The sequence below is a fragment of the Cottoperca gobio genome, chromosome 9, assembly GCF_900634415.1.
Source record: "Cottoperca gobio chromosome 9, fCotGob3.1, whole genome shotgun sequence".
NCBI lineage: Eukaryota > Metazoa > Chordata > Actinopteri > Perciformes > Bovichtidae > Cottoperca > Cottoperca gobio.
In genome coordinates, this window is record NC_041363.1 from 5,106,843 (window position 1) to 5,132,965 (window position 26,123).

The following is a 26,123-nucleotide window of genomic DNA, read 5'->3' on the forward strand; positions in this document are numbered from 1 at the left end:
TGTTTCTCTCTTTCTTGGCGTCTCTTGGTATAAAGAATACTTAATATAGTTAAAGCACAATATGTTATTTTCTGCCACTAGGGGTGTCTCAATCAAAACACTAACAAAAGATGGAGTTTGGTAGCGCGGAGAGGTAGCGAGGGATCATGGGAGTTAGGATTCCTTTATTATTCAGGAGGTTTTTACTGGGAGTGAATTATCCAAAGACGTCTTCTCCTCTCAAAATTGAACGAAGTCGCTGATTAAAACTGGTAAAAAATACAAAGTTTCACTTTAAAAATCAGAGTTTCTCCGATGCAATTCATGGAAATGTTGCAGAGGGGCTGCGAGCCGAGTTGACCCGAATGTTTGCTCAGCTTGCTTCTCTGATAACGTAAGATCCAGATGTTCAGGAGGGTTAACACAGGGAGTTAAACTGTTAAACTTCACGTTACAAATCAATGTTTCAATGTTTGGATTGAGGGGCTGCGAGCTAATACCTAAAGTTGCTCAGCTTGTTTCTCTGATAACTCCAGAAATCCGATAACTGAAATCCTTCATCCGGTTAACATAGTTAAAAACAACCAAGATCTAAAAATTGTTTTGTAAAAATGTGTTTTAAAACTGGATTTGTTTTAGCTTCTGGCAGACAACCACAACACTGACGCATGTGCAGAGAGGATACGTCTCCATTTGTATGTGCTAACGATAAATCCTCCATGACAGCCAAAGTCAGTCTTGGAGTTCCGCAGGGTTCTGTACTTGGACTGATTCTATTCACCTTATATATGCTTCCTTTGGGCAATATTATAAGGAACCACTCTATAAACTTTCATTGTTATGCGGATGATACCCAATTATATCTATCAATTAAACCAGACGAAACCAATCAATTGGCTAAACTTCAAGCATGCCTTAAGGACATAAAAACTTGGCTGTCTAGCAACCTCTTGATGTTAAACACAGACAAAACTGAAGTTATTATACTTGGCCCTAAACGCCTCAGAAACACATTCTCTAATGACATAGAAGCTCTGGATGGCATTAATTTGGTCTCCAGCACCACCGTAAGGAATCTTGGCATCATCTTTAATCAGGATCTGTCTTTTAACTCCCACATAAAACAAATCTCAAGGACTGCCTTCTTTCATCTACGTAACATTGCAAAGACACATCCTGTCTCAAAGTGATGCAGAAAAACTAGTCCGTGCATTTGTTACTTCAAGGCCGGATTACTGCAACTCATTGTTATCAGGTTGTCCCAAAAAGTCACTTAAGACTCTTCAGTTGATCCAAAATGCAGCGGCACGTGTATTGACAAGAACAAGGAAACGGGATCATATTACTCCTGTATTAGCTGCTCTGCACTGGCTCCCGGTAAAATACAGAATAGAATTCAAAATCCTTCTCCTGACTTACAAAGCAATTAATGGTCAGGCTCCAGCATATCTTAAAGATCTCATAGTACCTTATAAACCAACTAGAGCATTGCGCTCCCAGACTGCAGGGTTACTTGTGGTTCCTAGAGTCTCTAAGAGTACAATGGGAGCCAGAGCCTTCAGCTATCAAGCTCCTCTCCAGTGGAACCAGCTTCCAGTTTTTGTTCGGGGAGGCAGACACCCTCTCCACATTTAAGAGTAGGCTAAAGACTTTCCTTTTTGATAAAGCTTATCGTTAGGGCTGGCTCAGGTTTGCCTTGGATCAACCCCTTAGTTATGCTGCTATAGGCTTAGACTCCCGGGGGACACCTCCCTGCTCTCTTCCTTTTCTTCCTCTCTCCTCCCCTCCCTCTCTTCTTCTCCCTCTCTATCTGTATGCATTTATGTAAATGTATGTTACTAACTCAACATCCGGGGCATCATCCCCAGAGTTTCTATGTCTCATGTGGCAGGTTGCCACTGATAAAGTTTACGTCAGGATCATGAATTGTGGCTGCGCCTGCTGCCCTGGTCCTGCTGGACACCGGGAAGCCTTTTTGACATTTTCCTGGATTCATCCAAACTTTCTCTTTTTCAACACAACATCATTTCTGTCAAATGTTGTATTTGTACTATATTGTTTATCCTGTACACACGACATCTATTGCACGACTGTCCGTCCTGGCAGAGGGATCCCTCCTCAGTTGCTCTCCCTGAGGTTTCTTCCATTTTTCCCCCTTTAATTATGGGGTTTCTTTTAGGAAGTTTTTCCTTGTGCTGTGCGAGGGTCTAAGCACAGAGGGTGTCGTAACCTGTACTGTCTGTAAAGCACACTGAGACAAATGTATAATTTGTGATATTGGGCTATATAAATAAATGTGATTTGATTTGATTTGATTACAGGCGACCAAAGGAAACCAGGATTAAATGGATTTAAAATTACACATTTCTTTAGGTTTTAAAATTGTTGGAAACATTTGAGATGATGTATGTGTAAAGTGCACAACTCAACAACATATGTAATAAAGGTCTAGTTATTTTTAGACATTTTAATGTAGACAATGTCATGTTACATTTATTATATTTTTCAAAAGTGAAAGTATGAATACATTATTTGAAGCGTTTTATGCTAGAATATCGGCGAAGCATTTCATCAATGGAGAGAAAATGTTGAGGATTTGTAGCATTTATTCACAAGTAAAGTGTTCACACACTGCACGGTTATGTTACAGCTGACACTGGACACACATGCCCACTCCCGCTCCCTCGCTATTGCTCGACATGGTACCGTGGGCTGGGTCTTCCCCGGGGTCTCCTCCCAGCTGGACGTGCCTGGAACACCTCTCTAGTGAGGCGCCCAGGTGGCATCCGATTCTCCGGCCAATCTCTCGCTCCATCGTCCCCTCACTCGCAAACAAGACCCCGAGGTACTTGAACTCCTTCACTTGGGGTAAGGGCTCATTCCCTACCCGGAGTAGGCAATCCACCGGTTTCCTACTGAGAGCCATGTTCTCAGATTTCGAGGTGCTGATCCTCATCCCAACCGCTTCACCCTCGGCTGCGAACCGATCCAGTGACTGCTGAAGGTCACAGACCGATGACGCCATAAGGACCACATCATCTGTAAAGAGAAGCGATGAGCTCCTCAGGCCACCGAACTGCAACACCTCTCCTCCGTGACTACGCCTCGATATCCTGTCCATGAAAATCACAAACAGGATTGGTGATAAAGCGCAGCCCTGGTGGAGGCCAACCTTCACTGGGAACGAGTCCGACTTACTGCCGAGTATCCGGACACAACTCTCGCTTTGGGCGTACAGGGATTGGATGGCTTTAAAAATAAATCGTATGTGAATTTATTGTAAGAATTGTTTGAGTGAATTCAAATGTTTTCATTTGCTTTTCTGCCCAATAAGTTTAAGTTAATATGAATATTAGTTCTCAACATTACTGCTGAAAACAGTGCGTGCCTCCACCATGCAGCAAATCTGTTTGATCTAGGTATAATTATTATTGTTGTAATTATAGCACAAAACACCTTCAATTGTTAATTTACAATAAATAAAAAATAAAAACAATACATTTACAATAAAAATCAACAATTTGTATGGGGAAAGTTTTAAAAACATTTCTTTCTTTAAGGACAGTAACAATTAACATGCCATTATGAGAAACTACATTCTGTTTCTCTTATCTCAAAGGTTATGAGAACTGGTTGCATAAAAGCATGTTGTCCCAAACACTATTCGTCACAAGGTTTGCATATAGAGTGCACCAGGGAAAGACAAATGAAATGTGACAGGCCTGTAAAACTAATGCATCCAGCAGTCCCCTCCACTGACAGCAGAAACCACCTTTATTTTACTATGTGTCAATGAGATTTGCAAAGGCAGCTGGAAAATGAAGCAAAAACGACTTTGCAATGAACCCAGCTCCATTAATGGAATATTTTGTGAACAGGCTCGAGGAAGGTTTAGACAGGTTAGAGAGCATTTAAACTCAATTTAGTATTAATTCAAAAACACTGACACCTTTAAAGACAATCCAAGATTGTCTAAAGAGACCAATTATCAGCAGAGCACAACGTGACACGTGCATTTAAACTCCCTCGCTGCGGATAAAACCTAACTTACCGTGTTAGAGTTATGTCCCATCAAAATAAAGATGGATGATTGTGTGTTAGTAGCCAAAACACTTGTCCCACATTAAACCGACAAACACTGACTGCTAAAACTGTCTCATAAGTCAAACGCTGAAAAGCTTTCTTCCCCAAGACAAAGTGGCTTTGGATGAGACAAAGGAAGACATTCATCACTGCGACTGTCACTCTTGTCAGCAGTGCTTTTAATAAAGATGGATTAGAAGGTAAAATGCACCAAATCCAGAAAAGTCAATATTTAAAATAGTGATTACATCTTAAAAACCAGTTTAAAGTCTGCTCAGTCAATTAACCTTCTCGTGGTAAAAGGAGGACGGCGTTTCATCGTCTCCATAAACAAAGACGACAGACTCTTTGGATGCCGTGTACGTCTGAGGACTCACCACGATGGAAAACCTTCAGTAAGGGTGGCCTGTGCAGCCCCCACTCTCCAACCAACATGGAAACCCATGAGCTGACACAGTGCGCACTCAGCACAAAAATAACCGCATTTCCCGGGCCTTCAAACCTGAACCTTCAAACCGGCCTGTATTGTTGTTTCACATCTGTACAAGTCCATGTCCACTTTTAAAGGAAACATTTTTAACTCTCCTGTGCGCCCACAAATCCTTTTTTACTCCACGTTGTGAGTGCATGTCATACCAGGAGAAACAACAGTGCAAATTATTCACCAGGGACTTTAACACATTTCACATTTCATGCTTTCACACACCAAATGCAAGACGTAAATATGATGAATGAATTGGGGTACAGAGTATACGCCTTAAAGCAATACCAATCTAAAACAATATATGACCCCTGGATAACTTCTATTTAAAAAGCTTGAGTGAGAGTTTGAATGGAAGAGGTCAGCGCGTGTGTCCAGGATGTGTTACATATCCAGCACTAAGAGTGGACTGTGTGGGGGAGATGGCGTTTCCACTGTATCCTTTTCCCCATTTTCCACTGGTTGTGAAGAAGAGTCATGCCGAATCCTGTAATAAACAGTCCTTAAAACACGTTTTTACACCGACGGTAAAAATGAATTGTCTGCAAAGTTCCTTCACATCCAACTTTCTGTCATCGCTTCAGTCTCTTCTTCGATGATCTCTTCAACTTTCCGTCACAGACTGAAGACATGCGGAGGTCACGCAGCGATGCTGTCATCGCTTCACCTTCTCCGTCTCATTCCACGGAGGTAACACAACCAATCACTGTCTTCATCACGCAGCATGTCAGCAAAAACACTCTGAACCCCAAGGAATACTAAATACTGAGAGCCAAACAAAATGCAGCGCAATAAAAAAGGTAACCAACATCTTTTTCCAAGTCATTTATTCAAAGTGTTCCCCATTACTGCTGTAAAATGATTTTGACGCATATGGGAGTTATTAAGAAATGCTTATAAATAGAAATGCATAATAATGTGGTGAGGCTTCTCTTTTGGGAGAATAGTCACTTCATTGTTTATCACTTACATAGTGGAACTATTGAATTCAGGATCTTTCCGTTTTCCAAAAGCTCAGCATTTTTGCTGATTTCCCAAATGGGGAGATGTGCAGATTTGCTTATAGCTTTACGGCCACATGCCACGACCATTGTTTCATGTTCTTCCAAAGAACGTCTGTGAGTCCTTTGCAGGGAGCGTTGCAGGAAATCTCTGAGGGACTGGCTGAGAGGAATTTTCCTTCGCACAATGGAAATTTTATTTTGTAAGGTATCACTTTGTGGTTAGTCCAGTCTTGCAGGATTTCGCTTCTTCAACAAAACTTTGGTAGCGAGGTATCTTTACTGTAAGACTAAGATCTCTGTGACCTTTAAGAGCATCAATAACTGCACACAGAGGCCGGAAACGATGACACACATACAGACGTCATTGTTATCTGGCATTACTTTCATAAATCCATCAAACTATTTCTACCACATATGATCACGAGAGTGGACCAAATTATTCAACACTAAACAAGACCAGAGATCAGCTCCTAGAAAACATGGAAAAGATGCATCATCACAGGAAACATTCCCCGGTGCATGTCTGTCTTCATTAATCATTAACTTTACTTTAAGTCGTAAAGTGACAACTGTAATAAATAAGAATCTATCAATCTATCAAATTCTTAAAAACAATAACTTCTTGCTGCAAATGAATTGTTACTACGTAGAGTTAATGCAAGCTCTATAATACAACAAGCTGTGCTCTAACAGCTCTACGACCATTACGAGACTGTGAGTCAAAGTCCTTGCAGCATGGATCAACTCCAGTCCAACACATTGACTTAGTTTTAATAAAGGACAAATATGAACAACATGAAAAGACTTATAATTGTAAAAGGAGTGGCTTCTGGGAATGAGGCAGTGTTGCTCTTCTTCTGGGTAGTGGTTCTGTTATGCCAACTCAGCAAGTCACGCTAACCTCATCTCAACAAAGCGTTTTGCTAATCCACATAAATACAAGTACATAATTGTAGGTGTTTCAGTGTGGGGGAGATTTATAATTGACTTGTGGAAAAACAGACTTCATTTGTTACCATGTTCTATGCTAGGAGTTGCTAATAGCTAAAATACCAGCATTGGAATGGTGGCTTAGCTTGTTTCAATTGTGTTTTCTTTTTAAGTAAAACATTAACTATTAACTAACTAAAAACTATAAACTAAAACTTATGCAGAACGTGATTGTGCTGGCAGCTTTAGTTCTTCATCCTCTCATGTCGGACTGAGGGCAGACTGGATGCAACAGTGACTCACGATTACAAAACAGGACAGGCTGCAGCTAGCTCGTTAGCATGCTCGTTAGCATGCTCGTTAGCATGCTCGTTAGCATGCTTGTTAGCATGTCATTTCATGTCTCTGCAACAGAATACAGAGACGTCTTCGACATAACGTCAAATCTCATTTCTGTCTGTCGAAAGGAAGAAAAGTATTCCAGAGCACTTTATAAATACAATAAAGAAAAAACTGCATTCATTCCCAAAAACTGGAAACTGCATGGAAACTATATGCACAGTGATAAAGCAACCTGGGTACATATAGGCTATGGAATTCTGCAAATAACATTTTTAGTTTGTAAAAGGAAGAAAACTCCATTCAGATGATGATTACTCCCCAGCGTTGACATACAATGGATCACAATACATCTGAAATGTGTCATTCACTGTGTTTGGACGTTTATATATCCAGATGAATATTGGAAAAACATAGCGTAAGGACCCTACGTGTCTATTGTTTGGGCTGCCAGACGCATATCTTAAAAGCTTACATTCCTTGGGACTTCTATGTATCTTTACTTTGGGTGCCACAAGATTATGTTTGATATAATATCTATGGAATATTTGACATACATGTCTCCCTGTAGGATTAAAGTATTCTATAAGATGTGGTGTCGGTTCTTATAGTATGTTTGGTACTAGACTGGCAGTTATTGTGTTGAAGGGAACCACACAATGTACTAATACATAACTGCTGGGATTACACTATATAAGTGATGCTGCTCTGTACAGGAATGTCTCTAATACCCCCCCCCCCCCTTTTATTTATCTATATTATTTTGTTTTATCATTTTTAGTTTTTGATGTGTGACATGGCCGGCCCCTTTGTGTTACTGTTTGGTTTGTTGGTTTATCTTTGTATTTGTTTGTGCTGGTCTGTGTATTTTTTTTCTGATGCTGTATTGCAAATAGGGAAGAGCAAAACTACGACGCCGTCTTTGATGGGGATGAGATCTGCCTCTGTGTTTATATAGAGTGCGACATCGCATTCCCCTTTGATACTGTGTGGTCTGTTGGCCTGGGTTGTACTTGTCTTGTATATCAAAAAGTTCAATAAATAAATCAACCACAGAACAAACCTGGTTACTTCTTCACATTCTGTTGATAATATTGGTGTTTTAAACAAAGATTCTGGCCACAACTTACACGCTGCCCCTTTAACAATGGCTCCAATGTGTCCAATTGTCCCAGTAAACCATAGAGGCAAAATGCACAATGACAGGAATTTAAAAAATGAAGCTCATTTCATATTTAAAATGAACACCTGTGCTTTTCCTACTGTGCCAAATCTAAATGTCAAAGGCCATTGTGAGCAAGTGGAGCCTGTCTGGCACTGTTGAGGACAAATACAGGGACCTGGACTTATTGTCTGTGGACACAATGTCACCTGCACCATACAATACAGACCTGGTATTTTTAGCCAACGATTGTTCACAAACTATTTAAACAGCCAGTAGTGAAATGCATGTTTTAACATTCACATGCAGTTGTTAGCTTTACTGTAAAGCTAGCTAACATTACTTACCTTGCAGTTGTATAGTTTAAGTTTTTTAGCAGAAACATCAAACAAACCTGTTTTGTCAATTCACAGCAGCTAACGTTAACAAGCAGCTACATTTATAGGTATTTTACGGCGCTTGAGACGAACAAAGCATCGGCAATATCCAGCTGTTAAGAGAGGAATGTTGCTTTACCTGCTGGATGTTGTGTAATCTTTTTCCATTCTGTCACGGCCTTGATAGCACATCACGTGGAGCACACCTGGCGCCCTGCAGCCATCGCACACGTTGTGGTTTTGTTAGGCCAACAGGTCAGAGGTTATCTTTCCTAAATGATCACTTTAAGTATTTCCTATTGAGCGAGTTTATGCTTGAGGTAGACCGACGGTTTTCTTACCTAAAAGGAATTTCTCCAGGAATAAAGGAAGCTGGTAACCCACAGGATTGTATTTCATCTTTTGCAGGTGGGAACCCCTTCACCTGTTTTCCTCTTCTGCCCCACGAGCTGCAGCTCAAATCTCGTGTAACATTATCTCATTCAGAGAGATATCAGATAGTAACATTCGCTTAATGACGACCACGACCTTTATGCTGCATATATATATAAGTTTTAGTCACGTTCAATACAATAATGGCAAAAAATCTAAAAGCTCCATCTGCTGTATTTCCCACGAGCCACTCAAAATGACCCCATACGGACAATAAGATAACATCTAGCTACCATTTTGGATTTAAATAATGACACATTATCAAACCACAGGGCACAGATGACCCGATCTGAACTGAGATGTGTAAGAAGGCCGCAGCTTCAGCCAGGACTAAGTGGGTGCATCGCTGCATGACACAGGCAGAGACAAAGTGCAACTAAATTGAAGGGAATTGAAGAGCCACCAGTCATGTGCCATGAAAGAAAACTAAAGATCACCCTGAAAGCACATATTAACAAATGTGTGAAACAACTATACCCATCAATTATTCACTCCAGTCACACTGGTAAGAGTTTGTGTTACAGAGAGCCACAATACATCATAACCATAGCATGCAGTTAAAGACTCCGTGTGGAAACAAGACTGCCTCGGGTTTCCTGGCCTTGTATTCTGTGGTTGTTGTTTTTTAAATTCTCTTATTCCACTGAACAGGGCAATCTAGCCTATTATTTTAAGATCAGATGTCTGTGCAGCCCTATAACGCTGCCATTTAAACAACTCATCCAGTTTATAAGAATTTCAGCAACGAGTAATGTTTATTTCACGTGTTGCCATTCATTATGTCATTTACTGATCAGTAAGTGACAATATATTTGACAAACTGAATTTGCGATCTACTGCAACACGCAGCCTGGAAGAAGAGTTGTAAACTGTTTCAAGGAAATGTCAGTGAAGCACATCGCTGCACAATTTGGTGTTTTATTAGTCATTTGGCTCCCTCGTGGTCTTACTTTCTGTAAAACCCACAGACAGCGGTCACACTATGGGAGGCTGCTGCACAGCTGTGCCACTTCATGAAGACATTTCTCTCTTCGGGTGCATTTTTAACCCGGGAGGCGGGAGAAATCGCAGTGCTGAGGATTTGTGCAGAGAATCTAACTGGAGATGCAGTGGAAGGAACCTGCTTGGTGATAAATTCATTTTATCACCAGCCATCTGAGAATAAAGTCATGTGTTGCTGTTTTATTCTACTACTTGGCTTCTGTGACTTTTGTGAATAGGTTCTTTTCCACAAGCACCGCTTGTAGCAAAGAAACACAACTGATTAAAGACTCAAGAGAACTTACAAGAGGAAAACAAACGACATCTGGTTTGTTAATTATCGTAAGCATAAAAATGTATAGCTTAATTTTCAAACCAGTGGCCTATCGGTTACTCACAGCTGTTTGTATGAGTAACATTATAATAGTGATATTTAACAGTTTTAGGTCTCAATGGCCACTTTATTCTGAGATGTATATGTTGTTTGCATTAAACAGCAGTTTCTGGCACGACATGTGAGCGTGCTGTGAGATGTGTTATCCTCTAGCTCCCTCTGGAGGGTTAAAGGTGCACATACGTCAGATATCCCTCCAGATGGCATTCGTATATAGTTTTACAGCTGCATCATTCCTGCCAGAAACACATTTTGATCATATATAACACATTGTAAATGAGACTACTTAAGGGGTGGCTGAATATTACAGTTGTTTGCATGCATTTTTCAGAGACACAAAAGACGAATCGGAGCCAAATGAGCGTCTTTATTTTATAAACGCGTTATTCTATTGACATTTTTTATATAATAAAAAAAGCAATTTACAAGCTTAAGAACCAAAACGAAGCAGCACAGAATGATTATGAGTAAAATATATAATTTGAATAAATATATTTTATTTCATGCTATAAAATAAATTCATAAATGGCAATAGATACAACATCAGCTCTAGCTAGCTTCATTTACTTCATAGTTGTACAAAACAGTAGAGTTCTGAGGTTCACAGTTGGGTTGTGAGGTTGTGTGTAGAGTGGACAAAAACAGGAGTTTGGGCATTTCTGTTGTCATGGTTCAGTTTGTGGTCTCCAGCGCTCCCCAAAGCTTCAGCTCTGTGGAAAATATGGGCTCATTGAGACCTTGAGGCAGAATGTTTGGGAACCACCGACTGAGGACTTGTTTTCCCACCTGAAGAGAAGTGCACACTTATACTATGGACATGAGTAGTATGTCCTATGAGATCACTTTTAACCCTTTATACCCTGAGTTCTAAGTTTGTTTTTCCCTTGTCACCAAATACATATGAGTCAGAGACATTGCAGTGCAGCGTTTAGGGAGTTGTAAAAGGAGAAGGAACAATAGCGTACTGAACACGTCCCCCTTGTGCCTAAACAAGCGCCGCTACATCCTCGGTGCCCGAGGAGCCGAAGGAGAGCACTGAACCTCGACATGACAACAGACGCCCGCTCCCTAACAGTGGCTATACAGCCCAAAATCCCTTTCATTATTTGACACAGCTGGAGGTGCAACTCTGAACAGTGCCAGTGAGTTTGATGACTGAACCACACGCTCAGTTCTTCTGTTGCAGTTTACTGACTACCACTGGATTTCGATGAGCATTTATAACACCAGCAAACAACGCCGCTTTTTTTTCTTCTTCTCATTTATATATATTTTTTCTGAAGTGGAAAGTCAACCTGTCCAAAGTTTCAGAAAATATATAAAAAATAAAATCAATATCAAATTGCCCTGGTCCTACTTCAATTCAACAGCTCCCTGACATTCAGTCTGTTGGATATATGACAGGCCAATATTTCAATAGGCTTGATGATCCCAATACACCACTTTTAAAAAGGTTATTGCTTTTTCGTATAATACACAGTGGACAGAAACTGACAGAAACGCTATGGAAGACTTAAGATTTTTTTCTAAGCCTGTATCAGTGTTTGTAAACTACCTGAAGTGAGTTTATTATAAAAAGAATAGGACGAGCTGCAATTTCAAAAAGTAGTCTGACAGCCTTCCCTGTAAACACTTCCTTTTGATTACTTGTGGCCCATAATGCATCTCGTGTTCCTCTCCGAGGTGTGGCACTAAGAGTTGACAGAGTCTATTTGAGTGTGTGCCAAGTTCAGTTGGTTCTGTAGGTGTCAATCACATACATCACTGTAGTTCATGAACATTTCCCCTCCATTCAACTGTGATGATTACATGGACTCGTTTGAGAAAGGAAAGAAAGAATCCGACTAAAAGCACCATTTAAGGGGGAACGGTTTGACCAAAGTGAATGAGTGAATAGCTTAGTCCCTTAAGGGAAACTAGAGATAAACTAGACTTCCCGGATGGAATTGGTGTTTACTATCAACAAAAAAACTGTAAGTGCACAATCGATGACACAAATACAAGAAAACTCAAGTAAAAAAAATGATCCATTGGCAATTTCATACAATTTTGTGGTTGAGCAACGTGCAGTTCAGCTACAGTACATGAGGGTAAGCTTCTTTCTTTTCTTTTTTTTGCCTACACAAATATTAAGTTCATCATCTGCTAAACACCCGAGCAGCTGTTCCCTTTGCCCGACGCTCCGAGTGAACAGAGAGGAAGTAGATTTGTGTTTGCCATGCATCTCCCTTCTTCGTTGAAATGCCAAAAACTACAGCATGTCGTTAAGATTGTCCTCAGTTGTTGGAGAGGAGGGATACAGTACAATCTGGGAACACGGGGCGACGGCTCGCAGGGAACGAGTCTGCCTCATTTGATTGTAATCAATTGCTACAAAATCAGTTGTTCCTTCGAAGATAACAAACAAAAGATAAAAAGCGAGAACAAAGGGCGCAGGACTGGAGCTGAACAAACTACAAAATGAACAAGGATGACATGAATTAATTTGTATTCATTCTTGGTACCACTTTACAATTAATGATGTGGCCATATTCTATAATCGCTCTATGTCAATCTATTACAAAATGAAAGAGGCACAGGAATCCAAGTGCCAGAATCTAAAATGTAAAGCTTGTGGCAAGGCACTAAGTTAAAGATGCCACTTGTTGTGAAGTACTTTCGTTTGTTTACATTGGCTTTAAAACAATTACAATACCTATTGCACAATTTTTTATATTTTCAGCTTTTGTATGGCTTAATATATTATGTTATTTATGACTTCGCTGCTTAATGTCTTCTTAGCAAATTGTTCAAATTCTACACAAGTGATTGTTATAAGCTGGGAAACGTGCATTCCTTGCAAATAGCAATGAACTAGTCCTACGTTAAATTAAGAACCTATTCTTCTTAAAATAAGCATTCAATTATGCGAGATTGAAAGTTAAAAATCACCTATTAGTCTTTGGTGTGAACTCTTGGTACAAAGTTGTTTTAGCAGTTTGTACCCATTACTCACAAAACATTACTGACAAGAAGTTATGCACCTTTCCTTCTGTTTCTAGGTGAAGCGCAACAACCGTCACACGGATTCTAAGTAGCCAGCGACTGATTTTGATGAGGTCAGATCAGCTGTCAAACCCGCACGTCACATCAGCGGCCGACAGAAATAAACTCAGTAAACATTCATCTAAAAAGTACTGTACAGGTCGACGGACTGCGGGTGTGATGATCAAAATGGTTTGTGATAAATCTGTACACACAAAGAGAACAAAAAAGCTAGCTATACCGACTTTAGCTAAATCCCCTACATTTTGGTTCGCTATCTCAACTGTCAATGAGTGAAGACGATGACCGCACATTCAGTGGAATAAAAGGACTGCGCGCTCGACGTTAGACATAAGCAACAAAAACACAATATTTTCCCTCCAACCGCACACAAAGTAGAAAATTATATGGAAAATAATCAAACTCATTGACACAAACTAAGCATGGACCAGACGGGACACAATTAAAGGATATAGCAGGTGCTCTTAATAAAAAGCTGAGCTTTAATTCCTAAATACGACAGGATAATCCATCAGGCCTTCTAAGTGTATGTATTTATTGTTAAAATCACTTTTAAAATCACAATAGAAATGAAACCCACGTCTCTATATACCAACAGCACCCCAATCCCTGATCCCAATGATTCAGTATACAGAAAAGATCATGCCATATGCACGACTTTTAGATAATAGTATTATGTGATTGCAGAGTCTCATTAAAGCTCACAATATTTTTTACTGCACTATTGTGAAGCTATACCTACTCTGCCACTGCTGCATCAGAATTAAGACAGAAATTAGCTAATTGTTCTCAATGGCACAACCCCCATCCCTCCCACCCACCAGCTCTGCAAAGTGCATCAATACTTTGGATCACCAGCTAACAACATTTACCTCTTAGCCTTAATCTAGCTATGCCACATCTATGTCAACACCGTCAAGTAGGAATTGACAAATGGGGAAAACTTGTTCCAAGTCTGCATTTGACCCCAATCAATGCAGAGAACAAAGATCACAGATCAATCGTCCCATCGTAAAAGTTAGGACAGAAGAGAAAGAGAAGGAAGCAAAAACCAATAGCTCTTTGTAATAATGGGAGAAACACCATGTCAAAATGGCTGAGATTCCTTTGTTCTTTCTGTTTGCATATTATTCAGACGAGTATACTTTTGATTTATGTGAACAGATCCAGAGCTGTTCCTACTGTGCTGAGTTGAGTACTCCCTGTCTCTGTCAGACGCCGAGCATTAACCTAGAAGCCTACCTCAGGACAAAACAAGTTACACGTACAATAATTCAGTATAAGTCTGCCATCAGAGTATAGAGGAATACAAATGACTTCACTGTATGGACGTAATTCACCCAATACATGGATTACAGCATATAAAACCATGCCTTGTCCAACAGAGTGAGATCTCCAGTAGTGATGAGATAAAATTCTTAAGTGTTTTGTTGATCAAACGTTAAAAGTCATCAAACTCGTATCTTGAAAATATGCAGGGCCGTTTTCTCGCTCTATTGTCTGCATTTACCCAAAAGGAAAAAAACAAGAAAGCTAGCAAATTTAATGTACTCTTAACATAGCACCTTCTTAATCATCGTTTTAACCTGGCTGACCTTGAAACATTTGACAAGGACGATGTCCCTAATCCATACAATCAGCAAGGAATATTTCACCTAAGTATCAAGGCTTTGTGTCGAGAGAAGATTCATAACAGGGTTTGGCAATAAAGATACTGTACATACAACCTAAAACGGGTTTTAAACTGTGCCTGGTAGGTTCTTGGCTATGGAGGTAGAACCTGGTGAGTTTCATTTAAGTTAAAATATTGTCTGTAATGTAGTATGTGGTTGTATCATGAGGTATTGAACGGATATGTCACACGAAGCTTTGCACTGGCAGAAAAATCATTCCTTGTGAGTAAGTGACCTCCTGTGGCCACATGTGCAAAAACAGGTCAGGTAAAAAGGTGATATGACAAGCATCTTACCAGAGCTTTCACATTATCAATTATTGCAACATGCCTATATAACTCTGTAAATATGTTTTAAAAAACATGGAAAGATAAAAAGAGAAATCAAATAGGGGGTCTTGATTATTGGGACCTCCTCAAAAATAGTAAGTTGTTACTCCCTTTGCTTGAAATTTCTGTAAAGCACCCATTTGCTCTTCTGCATTCAACATCTAACTTTCACAAATTGACAGAAACCCTTGATGCAAGAAATGTCTATAGTAGAGGGAGCGGATTCAAAAAGAAAAAAGTTTAAGTTGAGTTAAGATAAACATTTCTTAAAGCTTCCTTAACCTGAAGCAGGACCTAAAAATCACATCTTGATGCTTGAGCCTCTGGACTGCATTTTGAACTCTCCTCCATATCATTGGCTGGTGCCTCCTCTGCATATTGTGCCTCAAAGGCAATCCCCTCAGACGTATTCACTCGGTCCTTCTGACCTGCGCTTCCCTCTGTCGTCTCTGCAGAGTCTATATGATTACTGGCCTCTGATGCTCCCATGTGCTTCTTCCTCAGGTGCTGGTTAAGGGTGCCCTGAAATGGGAAGCATTTGCCACAGATCTGACAGTGGAAGGGCTTGTTGTCTGTGTGGCCCCGGATGTGGTACTCCAGCTGGTCTTTCCTTGTGTACTTCTTGCCGCAGAATTTACAAACAAAGGGGGTGATTCCCATGTGCAGGCGCATGTGGCGATCCAGGCTCCCTTTCTGATTGAACGTCTTACCACAGTAGATGCAAATGAGTCTCTCATTGTAGGGGTACCACTGGCTCCGCAGGCTACGCTCTCGCACATCATTCTCCAACCCTGTGGGTCCCAAAACTGAGTCGCTGTCATCTGAGCCTGGTTTGATATGACTCAGCACACCCACTGGGATGGCCACGGAACGCTTTGCCCTGGCTCGCCCACCTCTGTAGCCACTGAGAATGGAGCGGGAAGGACTGGAGTTGCTAAGGTTGACAAAGCACGGGGTGGACAGCCCTGACAAAGAATAGGAGGCAGACTGTATGACAGGACCATGAGAACCCACGCTAACAGCCAATACCTGTTCTCCATCTACCAACTCTGTGTGGTAGCCATCATCACCGGCTGAGGAACTATCTGAGTAAGTGGGCCTTTCGGTCTTCTCTATCTTCACATGCACATCGGTTACTTGCCCATCTTTGCCGATCAGTTCCACTTGCTCCATTTCTCCTTCCATGTGAACATCATGCTCTGACACACTATCACTACTGCCTCGGTCGGACTGGCCTTCCTCTGGCTGCTGTCGGCCCCGGCATAGGGCTTTTCCTCCCAACTCAAAGCGCACTTCGTGTCCTGCCTGGCTCTGCCGGGAGTAGTAAGGGGGGGAGATCTGGGTAGGATTTACAAAGAGGTTGCTGTCATTGACCCCATTGCCGCTGGTCTGCGAGCCGTCCTTCTCTGGGCTGCAGACAGCACTTGGGATGCTGATCTTGGAGTGGATGCTCTCCAGAATTTTGGTACACTTATCAATGATAGCCTGCATCTGCAAGAAGCTGGCCGCAGTGAGGAAACTGATAATATCCTTGAGCTGCAAGGACATGTGACCCGTGTAGCAGAATTCAAGAAGCTGCTCAAACACCTCAGGGCTTTTGATGACCGAGATGGAAAGGCCACTCATGGTGCTGAGAGCCGAGTGGTCACGGAAGTAGGGTGAACTTGCTGCCAGCACAGCCTTATGGGCTCGAAATGGCTGGCCCTGAATGTGAACAATGATGTCACACAACTTCCCCTGCAGACGCAGCTGATTGAGCTGTTTCAGAACAGTGTTACTGAACTCCGGCACATCGAACTCGATGTTACTGCCGTCGTCCATTTCTTGGATACGTTTCTCCAGTTTGTCGGCTGCCTGATGGGAAAACGAGAAAAAAGAAAGAAAGAGGAAATCATTAGGTTTTGAAACATTTTGTTTTGTTCAATACACTGCAGCATTTTTACAATTGCACAGTTAAAAATAAACTATTGTACTGTACACGTAAGACAAACGAGACAGGAGGAGAAGATGACATACTTCTATGCCATAAAGAAACAACAATGACTGCATTGCAGCAAACTCAAGACACATTTGAGTCGCCTATAAAGTGCATCTTTAAGTCAAGTTGATATATTTTGTTCTATTGTTTTGCTGTAAGACAATATAAATGTAGCTTAAGTATTAAGGCCTCAGCCTCAATAATCCAATACTGGTCAGCCTCTATTGTTGAGGAGGGCAGGGAACACACAACAGGAGTTTTTAAAGAAATCCACAAGCACCCTGATCATAGTGATGAACAGCAGGACTGTGTGAATAATTGTTCAAATATTCAGGCATGTGCGCAATCTTATCTCTGAAGATTCGGCCATATTTGGAGAGTTGCATATTCAGAATGACTTCTCATAATTGTGCCTGCTGTGTGTTCATGTCTAGATGGTATCCCTCGAGTTGCGAACACTCTTGCAAGACTCATTGCCTGACGACTTATCCTACCCTTATGCATAACCATCTCACAGTTTTGCAAATCGAGGGTTCTCACTGTGGTTGCATTCGACTTTCTCGTTGTCCGACTGACAGCGTTGTAAAGATTAAAATAAAGGATTTTTAACGCTCCTTTAACAGTGACATTTTGACTCTGTATATAAAACACCTTAGTATTAGGAGCAGTGGGCAGCTATTATATATACACAGCGCCAGGGGAGCAGTGGGGGGGCGGTGCCTTGCTCAAGGGCACCTCGTCAGTGCCCAGGAGGCGAACTGGCTCCCGGCCTCCAGTCCACACTTTGTACTTATTCTTGGACTTGCACCGGCGATTATCATTATTGTTTTATAATTAATATACAAAACAAGCTTATAGATTATGCATTTATAAGGTCATGGAGAGAAAAGAACAGCGGCCATTGTATCTCAACAGGCAAATATTAACAATGGCATTTTACAAAGTACGTTTTTGCGTGTTTGCCTCAGGACAAACGACTTCTCATGTTTGTTCTGAAGGCTGAACCTGCGGCGCTCTGCTCAAACGCCAGAGACTGGAATGACCAGCGGCACAGCACCATTTCAGCCAAAGTTTTGAAGTCGGGGAACGTTTCTCCCAGGGAAGTGATCGGAAGTCGGCAAGACTCTCTGCACGTGGGATTTCCCCATCCTGCAAGCACTCGCTTCACCGGGAGGAAATCCCACAGGAAGTGCTCCTTCTGCATCAGTGGCAGTTGCACCTCAGAGAGAAGAGAGAAGATTCGCTGTACAACACGCTGTGAATTACTTAAGTAACGGCAGAACAACCTTTGGGTTATTATAACCTTAACAATTAAAAGTCAACGCCTAACCAGCGTTTCCCACCCATAGACTTTACTTGGCTGGGTCGCCCAGGGTATATTAACGGCCGCCCAAGTATATTTGGCTACCCATTTCAGCATTTTCCTTTTCTTTTTAATCTGTCCGAGAGAACGCCAGCATCCACAATCGATTAACTAGTGGTGGAACTTCGTCTCAGTTACAGCCTCTGGTCTCGCTGCCTCAGCAGTCCAGGCGGACGTGCTGCTGCACACGGCTCATCTAAGTATGGACGAAGGACTGCTGCACGGCCCGAGTCTTTGCTAGTTTTTTTTCCTAACGATGCTTTCTTGACCGCAATACAACAAGTGCAGCAACTCTCCCTTAACGGTCTCTCCTTCCCTTCCCTTCCCTTCCGATGAGCTCTGTGTGTGTAAGTGCAGGACGCCATAAACAACAGAGAAACGCAGTGTTAGACTGTGCATTTGTTATTTACCTCATTTATGTGGACTCGTTTCATTTCAGCTCAGTGTGCGGTGTGCTGTCATGTATGGCGCTTCTCCACGGGCGAAGCCCAGTCCCCGCCCACAGGAGAGACGGAGAGCAGTAGAGAGGCGACGACGACAACCACACTCACAACGCCACTGCAAGCGCAACAAAAGCCCTGCGAGCAAAAAGTCAATCAATAAGATTCATTTATTAATGGGATCTGCGTTAAATATGTACAGACGGCAAAAACGAAATACATAATTAATTCATGCAACTCAGGCAAAAGCTGCACTAAAGCAACAAACATGGAGGACACTTTTGTAAAATATAAAAGAAAAACATTAAAGAACAGCTTTCCCTTAATGCAGTGCAGGAGTTAATCAATGGTGAAGCATATACATTGGATTGATTTGAATAACTTTAATGTACCTGAAGTGTGAACTGCGTAGCTACATTATCTAGGAAAATGAGACATCCCTAACTTAAACCAGATGAGTCAGTTGTCAACTGTCGAACACACAGAGCACATGGAGACAGCAAGAATAAGCGGTAGACTAGCAAGGTGGGGCAGTCCAACAAAACCATCCTATAAAGCAACCAGTTGTTCCACTCCCATTTCTGTCACCTTTCTGAAACTAATTCCTCCAACTTCAAAAAACAGGTTGTACTACATTGGGATGAAGAGAACATAGATGGATGGATAGTATTTATGGTTAGAAGTCTGAAACAAGGTACAACATTTGAAAGTCGTTTTGTTCTTCGTCAGTAGATACCCCACTCGTGAAGCTTCTATGCGTCTTGTGGCTAAATGAGACTACTGAACGTCATCATGCCGAACATAAATCTGCCTTTAGCTCACTGGTGGTGGTGGTGATGCGAGTCATGTGACCGCGGTGTATTTCGTTTGAAGCCTGACATTACCTCTTTACTTGATGCAATTGCATTTACACTTCAAGAATCAGAAGTGGTTTTAATATGTAGGAGATAATCCTGCTGAACGTATGTGTAAGCATCAGAAATGTTTGTTTGCCATAAATCTTTTTTTCTGCAATAATCCAAAATCCCATTTGTACGTACCAAACACGTCATCCCTGCAGCGCTCTATAGGTTCATTTAATAAACACCAATGGGCTGTTTAGACTGGACGCACCACGGCCAAGCTGCCACGTCTAGCTTGCCATCTGCTGAATAAAGTGAAGGGGGTAACGGTTAGCCCTGAAGTTAGCAATAACGGCCCGTAATCACTTAAGGTGGGCTGACCTTTAAGGTGGACCAGCAATCACACCTCCTACATCTGGACGTCTATTCAGTAACACAATTGTAAAATCATATTTTAGTTAGTTTATGTGCGTTGGGTCTAAATATAACTGATAGCCACATGATATATGAATGAGAGACAATTTGTTTTTCAGAGCAGTATAAAGTGCAACAGAAACGCTGAAAATACTTTGTTGTTTTCTAGGAGTGGCACCACATTAATAATGCAAGTATAAAACAGTGTAAAAATAAAGAAGGCAATGTAACCCAAAGATGAATTCAGAATTCAAATGCAATCAATCGCCACTGGTTAAACTCCCAACAGTCATAAGGGAAGAGATAAAAGGTATACATTGTATGCCACAATTGGCAGAGGAATAAGAAAATCTGGTTCTGCTTGCTGCTGCTATCCTACAGAGTAAAGCCTTTCTCCATAGCTTCTTTGATACATTAAATGTGCATCAACGATAGCACTGACGAATCGCTTCTTTCAACAGCCTAACTGTGGAGAATGCTTCTTGAGCTTGTTATTCTAACTGACAAGCTAACAGCCTCTCCCTGCATTAAGATGTAAAGTCTGATGATCAAACTTTGGCTGAATCATTTTGAAAACCTGATAGATCAGATCCCGCCATGAAAAGCGTGCAAACTACCGTAACACAATAATATACTGACTCCAGCTGGTTCTAGGGCTGTCCTGAATACCACTTTTTGGGCTTCGAAACTTCCTTGAGAAATACTCAAAATATATTCAAAGCTTCGACAGGGACAATAAACAGCGCTCACTGTGAGAGTCTCTACTGCGTTTTGCTGTCATTTACTGTCACGGCAGCATTTTGCCTGTACTTATCTGTCTCCTGTGCTTCAGAGTGCGGGGCTTTGCACACACACACACGCAGTGTTGACCGCACCGAGTGAAAGCATGCCACGTTAATTGCCATTACCATCTTTAGAGCGCTGAGTCGCATCAGCGAAGGACCATCATTTAACTTACGAAATTACAGGGCTTTTATTGTGAAATGTGTTAACTAACGAATTAGCAGAGCTTTTTATTTGCGGCTTTTCTGCAAGTCGATTACTACCCCCCCCCCCCCTGCCGGCTGCACAAAAAATAAAATAAATAAAACAAGTGTTCGGACGCTGATTTGGACCTTGATTGGCAACACTTCAAACTTTGACGCATTCCTAGCTGGTTCATGAATCTTAATAGACCTACGCCTAGGGTCTGTGGTCTCAGCAGAACTGGTTAAACTCCCATTTGAAAAGCTGCAACTGTAAGATCCAACTCTACTCTACCTACTGTGTAATTCACTGTTTGTAAGAGCAAATGCTTCTGTGTTGCAAAACCTTAGTATGTGTCAGTCTCCAGCTTAACCCTCCTCTCCACCCACTCCATCTGCCCTTTCTCTCCCTCTGCACCTCGTCCTCCCTCCCTCCCTGCCCCTTGCTGGCAATTCAGCAAGATCTTCTGCGCATTGAGTCCCTATCAGCACTTTGGGAAAGTAAACACTTTCTCCAGTTGTCAAAGCTTGCCAAGACACCTGTCCAACAAACCATATGCTGTCTTCCTGGCACAGGAGAGGGGACGAGTTAGCGAAAAAGAGAGAACCGTAAGAAGGTATACTGTATATTATTTTCACTCCCCCATTAGCAGACTTCAAATACTGCATGTTCATACAGTAAAACATACCAGTAATGGCTGCCAACAGCATGCATACTGAATGGCGCCAAGTTGAAGGGCAGCCAAAGAATGTATGCTCAGTAGTTGAGATGCACATGCTGGGTGAGAGTCACATGCTTGGCTCACGTGGGAAAAACTGAAAATGTTTAAACTCAGCTAAAGAATTCCATGTGCAGCTCAAGTTGCCTATGTGGTAATACACCTTTTTTTGACACAGCTGCTTCATGTAGGTAGGTTTAAAGGATGCTGAGTACATTGTGATAGTTTGGCCGACCATAAGGTCAGCATAACTCTGGTGGTAAGACATCAACTAAAGCTTATAACTTTGGCATGTCACTCAAAAAAAAAGAAGAAAAGAAATTAGGAGAAAAATCAAAGTCAGCAAGCAAGCATTGTATGCTTTCTTCAACATCAGCAGCATTTCACCTACTTTGAAAAACAGCTTGTGGGGCAGACCAGACCCACAACAGAACTGCTTAACAAGCAAAGGTTGGGAGAGCAATTTCAAACAGATATTAAAAACCAAGATAAAAATAGTCTTGATTCTGATACATTCAAGGGAAGGTATGATGTGAGGAACTGGTGTGAGAATAACATACATTGTGGAAATTGTTATGGCTCAGTATGCAAAGCTAAATATTGTATGCTTATCCTTCGGGCGTGCTCTCTTATTTGATTTGTGTGGAGTAAACAACTAGAAAAACAGGGAAAATGTTCATCTTTCAGTTCAGCTTATTCACATGTGCATCAACACAAGCGGAAGACTGAAAAGACTTGAGCCCCTCCTCATTATCTTTATACTTTTCAACAACATATTCATTCTCAAATACTGAACAGAAATCATAAGTAACAGAATTACACCGTACTATGGCAATTCAATTCTGATTCACAAGGTCCCAATTTGATTTGATTAGGGATATTTCAGTTACAATACTAATATCGCTTGGATGTGAAAGAGATTCTCAGAGAACTAACGCTAATTCAACAAGGAATCTTCTAACCTGATGCAATATTGAGAATATTAATGTTTACATTAAGAATTGAGGCCAAAGCAGTTACATTAATGTACTAATATTTAATTTTCACATAGGCTATCAGCACCCGCATTCATCAAGCTCAATTGAGCTACAATTATAAACTGAAAGTGTCTGCAGGAGTCGGATTTCCCTCATCACAGGACAGGAGTAAACAGAGTTGACCATCAGGACAATGGCAGAGGATTTGGTGTCAAAGTATTTAGGATTCAAACTCAATGCTAAAAGGTTGCCTGGTAACGTTAAAGAGGCCATCTGTAAACTTTTGGTATAAAGCTAGGTGTGGTCGCACGAATCGTGGCGCAGTGACATGCGTTTGTTTAAATATTGATAACATCATCGATTACACGGATTAATCAGGGGAGTCCTAACTTGATTTTGCTTTTATTTATCTATAATAATATGAATAACAGGAACAAGAAAACAGTTGAAAAGTATAGCCGCTATTGTATATTGTATTCTATAACACCACGCGTAGCATAAGCGCTCTCCAGGGCATTCACTATAAGCAACAACTGATGCACCCAGCTGAGAATAACTGTTGAAAGTGAACCTAGTTGATCCATCAAAGCACTCTGACCTCCATAATTTGCCCTTTCCCTTGTGCAGCCCGTTATCTTGCATTTTGTCTACCATCAACCTTAACAAATTTACCACATCTTGTTTGCAGCGTGAACACTGCTTTTAATGACCAGCACTAATTAGCTAGGATATCATCCTGCCACATTGCCTTTTCACCTAGAGCCACCCTGCAGAGATTCCACTGTTGCAATTACAGATGGCAGTGATACATTTGACGCAATGCCCTTAAAACAGATTTTATTACTGCCAAATGGTCAGGTTTTGCTAATGGTAGAAAATACTTCAACCAACGCAACCTTTTCCTGCTGAAATGCAAGAAAAACCCTGTAAATGTATCCATGTAATGTCTGACTGTATGCACCTATATGCACAATACTGATTTCAGCTAGCAGATGAAACCAATACAGTTTTACTGCTTATCCTTAACAGAAACAGGACTATAAACATAGGGTTGAATGGGTGCAAAGCCATAATGGTTGCTTATGCAAAAGTCGTAATTGGTTTGGCGCCACTGTATTCTGACATGCCTTATAGTTCAACATATTTAGAATAGTTTCAGATGCAAATGTCCTGGAATAACGCATGCGGTTGTTTCCAAACTGCGCTTTTGACGCAACAGATTGGGGCATTTCAGAGCAAATTAATGTCACAGAAATGGTAATAAATAGTCTTTGATGACTCAGGTGAACCCTGGTTAACAGAATAACCTGCCATGTCCCTGCACTTTGTCCTTTTCTGCCATACCACCACGCTTAATTAGTTTACCGGTACATTAATTATGACCAAAACCATTGCTAATACTGGTATATTTAGTCTTTCAGCTTGACAGTAAAAAACCATTATAGGTAACGTTAAAGATTATGTTTATGACTAACCAAATGCATACAGGCCTGGTACCACCCATTAACGTAAAGAGGGTTTAAAAAAACAAAAACACTTTTTATTGCAAGTCTCGCTTCATATTCGGTAACTTAACGTTAGCTTATTCATTAAGCATCGCACATAACCCGTGTGCATGGACACTGAGGGACATTAGCATGTACGGTAGATGCCATTGTACATGCATACAGTACCGATACACTGGGGTGCAAAATGTGCGGTGTCTCAAACTTTATTGCAAACCATTCTGTTAGTAGTTAGTTAGCTATTGATGGGGGGGGGGTATACACTAAGTTACCTAGCAGAGCAGCTAAGGTTAACATTAGCTTGACCGTCACATCCACTTGCTTTTGTTTGTTCTCTGCACCATTTAACATGTATACACAAACTTGTAGTTAAGAAAAATAAATGGTTTTGCATCGGCTCACAGGGCCGAACCACCCAACTATCAAACAGCAGACAAGCACTAGCTAACTAACATAGTGTTAGCTACATTAGCTAGCCTAGTATCGCGCAATTATTTTAGAAAAAAAAGGCTAACTTTCACACAGACTTCACACTTTGACGTATGGTATATTGTTTTACGGGTTGGTCAGGCTTTCTCCGATTATAAAAAAGCTTGGCACCATTTCATGGCTAAGAAGCTAAGTTACAACGTCGAACGCGGGTACAAACTATGTTGGCTGTCATGCTACTATGCTAGCTTGCTTATGCTACCAGTTAGCGGTAGTTTAGCTAGCTACCATCCCATGTCAGTCAGTGCTAAGTAGCCGCTAACCCTAGCTAGCATCTAGTTGCTACCGTATGGTCGCTGGCAATTATTTCCCCATTACTTTCATTAGCAGAGCAAAGACACGCCGACATTGCAACCGCACTATGGCCACCGATCCAAGCCAAAAGTGAAGTCCATTAAACTCACCGTCTTGCAGATTAGCATTAAACGTTGTCCATTCCCCTCAGTAGTTCGCTAACACTACAGCCAGGCCTCCCCCCCTCTCCAGTCCAGATGTGTCAGACAGTTGCTGCTGCAATTTTTGCATCAACAGGAAGTGTTCTTTTGGCTCTTTGCATTCATTCTATCAGTGTGTTTTGCAGCAGCCCCTCCCTTGCTCATGTCAGTCTTAGCCTATGTACAGAGACATCATGTTCTGACTATGCGACGTGATGGGTAACAATTACACGCGCGTGCGAATAAATGTAAAGTAGTCTATAGTCGGTCTCTAAATTGTTTTAGGCAGATAACGTGGCACGCGCCAAACACTTATCTACTGACTACACCCATGCCATGATAGTAACCTATATATATTTATATATGAGTTAGTAAATGTAAATGTATTTACTTTATTTGTTAAAATAATGTTTTGTAGATTATATACTTATTTCATCACTTACGTTTCTTCATTAAAACCTGAGATGACATTAGTCTAGGTTATACCTTCCCACCTGCAGCTGTCCCCCCCCCTACCGCCACACACACACACACACCGCCACACACACCGCCACACACACCACACACACACACACACACACACACACACACACACACACACACACACACACACACACACACACACACACACACACACACACACACACACACCAGAGAGAGAAGTTTATTGTTTTCTAAATAAAGGTTTTAAAAAAAACAAACATTGCCAACATTTACATGATCTTAATGATAGAAACTGATTTCTTTTTATTTCTTCTCATCTTATTTAGCCCACATACTAATATACT

The 26,123-nt window shown here is 41.2% G+C and overlaps 1 protein-coding gene across 3 annotated transcripts; it reads right to left on the reverse strand.

The window, feature by feature from the left end:
- Window positions 1-14,032: 14,032 nt before the first annotated feature.
- Window positions 14,033-25,530, reverse strand: zbtb34 (zinc finger and BTB domain containing 34). Of its 3 annotated transcripts, none has more exons than XM_029439714.1 (3): window positions 25,306-25,529; window positions 18,961-19,128; window positions 14,033-17,063 (listed from the first exon to the last, which is right to left on the reverse strand). In XM_029439714.1, exons 2-3 carry the CDS (start codon window positions 18,982-18,984, stop codon window positions 15,504-15,506), a joined length of 1,584 nt encoding a protein of 527 aa, XP_029295574.1. In that variant the 5' UTR covers window positions 18,985-19,128; window positions 25,306-25,529; the 3' UTR covers window positions 14,033-15,503. The 3 variants fall into 3 exon arrangements, with proteins under 3 accessions (XP_029295574.1, XP_029295575.1, XP_029295576.1); XM_029439715.1 differs by lacking the exon at window positions 25,306-25,529 and adding an exon at window positions 20,031-20,135; XM_029439716.1 differs by lacking the exon at window positions 18,961-19,128 and having other exon boundaries at window positions 25,306-25,530.
- Window positions 25,531-26,123: the final 593 nt, after the last annotated feature.